Source organism: Apaloderma vittatum, unplaced genomic scaffold, assembly GCF_000703405.1.
Source record: "Apaloderma vittatum isolate BGI_N311 unplaced genomic scaffold, ASM70340v1 scaffold14517, whole genome shotgun sequence".
Taxonomy (NCBI): domain Eukaryota; kingdom Metazoa; phylum Chordata; class Aves; order Trogoniformes; family Trogonidae; genus Apaloderma; species Apaloderma vittatum.
Genome location: NW_009726808.1, coordinates 6,674 through 14,371, shown reverse-complemented (window position 1 = coordinate 14,371; position 7,698 = coordinate 6,674). Strand labels below are relative to the sequence as shown.

At 44.8% G+C, this 7,698-nt stretch overlaps 1 protein-coding gene across 1 annotated transcript in view; it reads left to right on the top strand.

Moving 5' to 3' along the window:
- The first annotated feature begins 3,520 nt into the window (after nt 1–3,520).
- The window catches only part of MBD3 (methyl-CpG binding domain protein 3), a 6,317-nt gene continuing 2,139 nt past the window's right edge, over nt 3,521–7,698 (top strand). The window contains exons 1-3 of the mRNA XM_009873435.1: nt 3,521–3,685; nt 4,931–5,068; nt 7,505–7,595. Of these exons, the coding sequence (XP_009871737.1) occupies nt 3,584–3,685; nt 4,931–5,068; nt 7,505–7,595 (331 nt within the window). The 5' untranslated portion in view covers nt 3,521–3,583. The remainder of the gene's footprint in view (nt 3,686–4,930; nt 5,069–7,504; nt 7,596–7,698) is intronic.

The following is a 7,698-nucleotide window of genomic DNA, read 5'->3' as shown; positions in this document are numbered from 1 at the left end:
GCGGGGAAGCCAGTCTGGCGCGCTCGCGGTATCACCGCCCGCAGCGTTGGTTAGGAGAGGCTGGGTTTGGGAGTTTTGTACCAAGGTATCTCCTTTCAGGGTCTCTTCAAAATCTCTGGATGTCAAAAACGGGAGGGCAGAGCAATACTTTCGCTCTGGAGCAGAAGGAGATAGACTTCATATTCTGTGATGTTCTAAAGGACACGCCGGTGTTTTAACGACATTGAGAATTCAGAAATGCTGATTTACTGCTTCTGTGCCTTGTGATGTGCAGGAAGCAAGCCTGCTGCACAAGTTTTGTTGGTTTGGGGCTGCCTCTTCCTTTTTTTTTTTTTCCCTTTTGACCCTCTCAAGTGTCTGTAGGTGCCCTCCATGGCTGTGTCCTACCAAACACGATCCTGCCGGAGGGATCCCGACAGCTCCAGCACCCGCCAGCCACTTCCTTTCTGTCTGTGTTGACTGAGCAAGTTCACTGTCAGCTTGGAGTTGTAGCTTTGTCCCCCCGGTGTGCTATTGTTCCCGAGAAGCCTCGTACGGTATTACCTTTTTTGAAGACATAATCAGAATAAAAGTTTTTCTTCTGAACATTTCAGTGCTTTTCCTTTGGGCCAAGCTTCCCCAGGAAGAGACAGGACTCTGAGTCATCTCAGGTGGGTTCCTTTTAGACTTTGAGCAGTTTCAGTTCCGTTGCAAAATTACCAGAACATACACTCAAATGAAAAAGCTGAAGAGCTGTGCTCGTTTAAAACAGTCTCTAAGTGTATCTGGCTCTGTTGTTGTGTTACGCTGTGCTTCTAAGCGCACGATTCACTGTGATAGTTTATTTTAAAAATTCCTAAGACACCAAACTGTAAATTGGAGCCGTGAGCCTCAGAAGAGGAAGCAGAATTATGTTCTTCACGTTGTAGGAGTTTTTCCTCTGGCTTCACTGGTGGCAGAAACGGCTCTGGCTTAAACAGTGCTGCAATTGGTTACTCCTCTTTCTGGACTGAGGCATGTAACTCCCTTTATATTTTTAAAAAGAGGTTTCAAATTTGATTCTGGACCCAGCGTCCGTTCTTGTCTGCTTATTCCTACTCTCTGTGTCATCTTCTGGCCGGATTGTGCAGCTCTGTAGCGAACTGGTCCAGCCGAGGAATAAGCAGTGATAACAGCGTTTCCTCTTCTTCTCCCGACCCTCTAAAGATGGATTGTTCTTCCCCAGCTGGCTGAGTGTGCATTTGCATGAACGCTTTCCTGCCTGGGCAGTGGTGGTGGCGGGGAGTGGGCACGGGGCAGGAGAAGCAGCTTGGGAGCGGTCGGGGTGAGGAGCTTTCTCAGCAGATGCTGTGTGACGGCCGGCCCTAACCTTTCGGTCCTAAGTCCTTCGAGAGACTTTTTCCGATTTCAGTTTCAGTATAATTCATTAGCTCATCTCTCGGTTTTTCACAGAGCGATTCGGGTTGGAAGGCACCTCAAAGATCATCTAGTTCCACCCGCCCCGCCACGGCAGGGACATCTCCCACTAGATCAGGTTGCTCAAGGCTCCATCCAGCCTGGAGTTAAACATTTCTAGGGATGGAGCATCCCCAACCTCCCTGGGCAAGCTGTGCCAGTGCCTCAGCACCCTCAGGGGAAAGAACTTCTTCTTTTGGAGAGCTTTTAATACTTTTGTTTGTTTCTGAAGTTTTCAACCCTTTTTTTTTTTTTTTCCTCACACATCATGACTTGGACTAATTGGTTTGCCGCTGTCCCATACTAACATTCTGTGCTTAAGCTGTTTTTTTGGACCTCACCCCTAGTGAAGGTTTCAGAGAAGCAAATAATGTGTTGAAAAAGAGGCTTTTCCCTTTGAGGAGACCCCAGAGGGGTTGTCAGTCTCCTGCCAGCACCACCACCACTGCTGTGGCAGAGCGGGACCTGTGCTGCTGAAATAGTGATGCTTCTTTCCTCTCATCTGGTGACAACTTTAGTTTTTCAAGTTATTCTTGGCCTTCAAGTAGAAACCTTACAACAAGTAGCATTTCTGGCTTCAGGAGTAACAGAGGGTACCTTAATCACAGAGCCCCAGCTGTCCCCTTAACCCTCATCGATGTGGATTTGTCTCTGGCAAGTGTAAGTTGCACCGATACCGTTTGTCTCCTCAGAAGGAAAAAACCCTAATATGTAGATTCCGCTTCTGATATGTAGGAACCTCTTCATCGTGTTCAACGCTCAGATATTGTGAAGTTGCTTTAAATTGAGTTGTCGAACTCATAGGTGCAACCGCTGTGTAGTGAGATCCCACTGGGACGTCACCTTCTGTCTTCTACGCGAGGTCTTGGGACAGCGAGAGGATATTTATTTGTAGGGAGGGGATCACTCCACTTCCGTGCACTATGGCTGAAGAAAATGGTCTTAACGTTACTAAATCACTCTTAAAAAGGAGAAAATGGCTAAACGGGTGGAGCAGTAACTGGCATTTCTGGTCTTAAAATGCCTTTCACCCCCAGCTCACCTGCGCTTAGCGTGATCTACGTGGAGTGAGCTGCTGTTGGGATTGAACAGACAAGTTACAAGATGCAGGAAAATTAGAAATGAGAGAAATTAAGGGAATAAAGAGGCGTTTTTATGTTGTGAAATGAGACTGTGAAGAAGACTTTGTGCTCATTGTCTATGTAGATCTACTCTGTGGTCATAACAAATCAACGTATTTTTTCTTTACACGTGAAAACCAGAAGAGCGTACCTAGCAGAGCTTTTTGTAGGAGTGCAAAGGATTATCTTTTAGCATTAAACTCCCCACACCCCAGCAACAACAAGGAGTTGAAGTAATTTGTTCCTGCTCACCAAATTGTAGTCTTTCACATGAAACCGTGTGCTTAAAAGGAATCTCTCTTCCATTTTGCCATTAAAGGAGAGTTTTCCAAGGTTTTGACCTTTATCTTCGCATGCCTTAAGCCTCTTTGCTTTGCAGCTTGTCAGCAATTCAGTTCTTTCTCCTGTGTACTCCCAAAGTTTTTGGAATGCTACCCAAAGACTCTTAATCAAACCTGAATGTACTGTTCACCTAGGGAGGGAAAGGAGTCCAAGGAGATGTTTGCGGTGCCACAAACGCTTCTGGGAGAAGAAATAGTGCTTAAAAATGGGATTTTATGATTAGAGACAACTGAGCCATAAGTATATCTGTGCTGATGTCTCCCAGGCTGGTTGTGTGGATTGAACTATCTTCATTTATACCTGCTCTGAATCTTCCTCTTTACGTAAAAAACAAAAAACCAAAACATTTTAACCTGGTCTACAATAAATAGGACTCTTCATAGCAGTCATGAAAAGGCACTGATATGAAAGCAATAACATCATTTAGAGTTTAATGTCAGCTTTAGTCTTGCAAATTCGGCACACTGAAGGAAATAAAAGTTTCCCCAAAGGAAAAGGAAATAAAATTTCCCCAAAGGAAATAAAAATTGCCTCTTCTGAGTTGGAGCGAGTGCTGGTGCTGAAGTCCAGAAGGTTTTAATTTCTCTCCTTGTTTCTTTTCTGTGTTTGTGTGGGATTTTTTTTTCAGCCCAAGCGGTAAAAAGTTCCGAAGCAAGCCCCAGCTGGCGCGCTACCTGGGCAGCTCCATGGACCTGAGCACTTTTGACTTCCGCACGGGCAAAATGCTGATGAACAAAATGAACAAGAACAGACAGAGGATGCGCTACGACTGTTCCAACCAAGCCAAAGTAAGACTGAGATGCAGCAGCTTTGCCCTTGTACCAGCCAGGCTACCCCTCAGAGTGTTTGATTTTGGGGCAAAAAAAAAAGCTGGAGAGGCGAGAGGATGGCAAGGCCTATCGGCAGAACAGAATAAAAGAGGTTCTGTTTGGCACGTAGGGATTTTGATTGTGAAGATTTAGTGGAGATGATGGAGATGTTCCCTGTCTGGATAGATTGACTCGAGTCATTCTGAAGTATCTAATCGGATGGCAGAAAGTTTGTCAGAACCCTGAATCTTACATCTCTACGCCTAACTATTAGGTGTGGAGAATAGCGTAATGCTTATTTTCAGCCGGTCAAGAGTCATCGTTGTCAGAGTGATTGGAATTACCTTCAGTGTTGGGGGCTGTCGAGATATTTTAAGAGAAATGTGCCTTGCTGCAGAGACCAGCAGCTAACATGCATCTTGCAGGCTCAAAATTCTGCCCAAACTTTTAAGTGAACGTATGGAGAGTTCTCATCGGCTTATAAACACAGAGGGCTTGGAATATTTTTCCTGTATGCATCTTCTCTGTATCTCATGAGTTAAGCAGACGTGGCGTCTGCATCCTCAGGATCAAAGTATGTCCTGCAGCCATTTGGAGAGTTGCGTGCTGGATCTTGGAATGAGGAACGGTCTTCCTCTGGTCCCGCTAACATAAAATGCAGTCACGTCGTGAAAACTGGATTGTTATGAGCTCCCTTTAAAAACCAAGTTGTGTTAAGAACCGACAGGTAAAGAAAAAACAAAAAGCCATCAAGCTTCCAGCTGTATTGATTTGTTTATTGGTTTCTGCAGCTGGATTAAAAAGAATGGTTTAAGATGATTTCTGGATTCCCTAAATTCCACTTAAGGATTTTTCTAATTATTACGAGCATTATGTCAAAATCCTCTGGTTTAGTCATCAACAACACTGTCAACGTGCAGACGAGGTGTTCCAGCTCTGAAATCTTGTCAAAATTGGGATAAAACCAGTTTGTGGAAACTAGAATAAGAGGAGGCTTGTGTGTTAAGTACCATGTGAAAGGATGGAAGACTTTTAATTTTGGTAGGTGTAAGGCTAGGTTTGAACGTAGTTAGACACTTTTAGCGGTCTAACTCAAATAGTGTGCGTCATCAGACAAGTTTTCAAGCCCATGAACTCTTCCTTGTTGTACGTCTTTAGGGCCGAAGTAGCCAATGGAAAATCTTTTTTGTGGGCTTCTCCACTCCTTTTGTTTGAAACTTTCAGGGCAAGCCCGACTTGAACACGGCGCTGCCCGTCAGACAGACGGCCTCCATATTCAAACAGCCTGTCACGAAGATCACAAACCACCCCAGCAATAAGGTGAAGAGCGATCCCCAAAAAGCTGTGGACCAGCCCCGGCAGGTGAGGCTTTTGCAGTTTAGTAGCTTCTTCTCCAGAACTAATAAACTCCTCGTTTTGCTGCTGGGACGTTCCCAGAATAAGCCACTTGAATTCTGTGATGCTGAACAAATAGTCTGGGTCAATCTGAAGTCTCTGAGACTGCAGAAGCGATAACTGACAGAGCTCTCAGCTTTTCAAATCAAAACAAAACCCATTTCTAATAAATAATGCGCTGCGTGCACTACGTTTTGTAACCAGACTCCAGCGTTTGGATTCCAATTCGCTTGATGCTGAAATTAAGTATTATCTGCAAATTCAGGCAGACCTCGTAACCACTTTAGGGAACACTTGCGTTGTAATTAGAGCTGCTGTCAAATGTTCCAGTTGTTCTGTGTTTCAAGAAATCCCTGTTCCTTGTACACACCACATACAGAGTGATGTTTGTGGTGTAGCACAAGGGATCGTACCCTGCCTGCACAGGCCTTTTCTTCAGATGCGTGTAGCATAGGTAGTTATCTCTACATGGATGAATAAAGTCATAAATTCACTTGGAATGCCATTATTATGATGAAATCCAAGTGGTTTTCTTACAGTAGCGTGTGTTTGCAAACAACAGAATACACCAAAACGAAAGGAAATCTTGCAGCTTAATTTCATCCAGCACAAGGATGCAAGAAGTGTGCGTGGAACAAGTGTGGCTTTGAGGTTGGGCTCTCCTAAAATAAGAGGTACCTGTTCAAAGCAGCCTTTGGAAGGTGTTCATGTGTCAGTAACGTCACCAACAGCCTGTTGCCTCTGCAGAGCTCACACTGGGGCTTCTCTGAATCCTCTCCTCTAGCGTCTGCCTTTGTAACCTCTCAGTGCTAGATGTTCGCTTAGTCTGGCCTCAGTATCAATGATCAGTTCATTTTAAACCCTTGTAGGTCTGGTGGAGTTAAAATGCACCATTCCAAGAGGGAAGATGGTGTCGATGAAATTTAAAACTCCCCGCCTTTCACACTGAAAATCTTTTCTGCAAACTTCAAACCAGGCTCTGGGAGTGTGAGGTTCTGTTTGAAATGGAATGAGGTGGTCGGGGTGTTTCGGTTGGATTTTTAAACAGGTCATGGTTTTAGCGTTAGGGAGCTGGGGCATGTTTGCGGTGTTGTTGCTATTCCTTGGCTAGTTAAGACAATAAAAGGGTGCTCGGGACAGGATGTCGACAGGCAAGGCTCCGAGCTGGGTAGAGATTTATATCCCTGTTGTGGAAACGATTGATAGGTGAGTGCAGATTGTTGAGTGAGCGCAATCAGTGAGACAGCAGAGATGGGCCCCGCTACACAACGGTGTCGTAATCTGGCCTGTGCAGCTTCGCTGCTCACTTTACTACTAGTTGTAATGCAGCTTCCTAGGCTCTGTTCCCACTTTCCTTACGTGATCCTTTTTCTTCTTTTATGACAACGGCGGAGTCTGTTTTCTGAGACAGTCCTTGAGAGGTTTTAATGTGTATATAGAAATGTATATATACTGTAAGTATAATATATATACACACACATTAGTTTGTATACTTAATTTTCTATTATACAGCACAGAATGTGTCAAACTCGCACTTCCTTGTGTCTTTCTCGTGTGTTACATGTCTCAGAGCCTGTCAAGTTACAGCTTTTACTGGACTGCAGTATGTTTTAAGCTCTAGTCAACAGACTCCAGATGTTTCTTCAAAATTTGAAAGCAGTGCTACATCCCATCAGACACTGGCTTAAAATCCACCTCTTTGAGCGTCCTTGTTCCCCATGTCGGGAGGTGGTAACTGAGGAAGTAACGTGGGTTCAGTTACGCTCCTGTTTTCACAGGCATGCGTAGGCTCTTTGGGGCAAATTCATAGTTTAGTAAAACCTAGATAAAACTACTTTCTTGCAAAACAGATGGGACTCGCAGTTTTCATGGAACATCTTTATGTGTGGAGGTTGAGCTAGGTGAAGTACCTGACTTGCCACCAAACCATGTGTTCGTGGGGTCTGAAGATGATCAAGGACTGGACGTGGTGGTTGTCCTGAGAAACTGCTAGGGAGGAATAAAATGAGGCTTTCCCTTGGGGAGAGCTTGGATACAGTTCTTGTATTCCTTACCTTCTGTGGTACGTGTGAGAGAGAGCAGGAGAGGAATAGGAGTGTGAAAAAGGCTGTCCCATGCTACGTGCACTTAGATGAAAGACAGCAAGACCTTGCCTGGCTGTTGCAGTTCCAAAGCAGTGAAAAGTACCGGTCCCTGGGAGAAAAGAAAGTTTCTTTCGAGGCAGCAGCTCAGGACAGAGTTGTTTTGGGGCTGATTTGGCAACGAGGATTGTTGCCTGCAGATCCCTTCTGTAGTAAATCCAATCTAAAATTGTCTGTCCCTCTTTTGACAGCAAGCGGGTGCTTTGTGTAGTTGTCAATTCCATTTCTGGTTTGTGCCACTAAACGCTTTCTTTGATGTCAGCTCTTCTGGGAGAAGAAATTAAGTGGACTGAATGCTTTTGACATCGCAGAGGAGCTGGTGAAAACAATGGACCTTCCAAAAGGTTTACAAGGTAATCAAGGGTCTGCCCTTAATTCCGAGGGTGGGGTTTGATACCAATCAGCTGATCTGACAGTATTGTGTGTGACCTTCTTGTTCCCCGGCGCTCGGCGGAG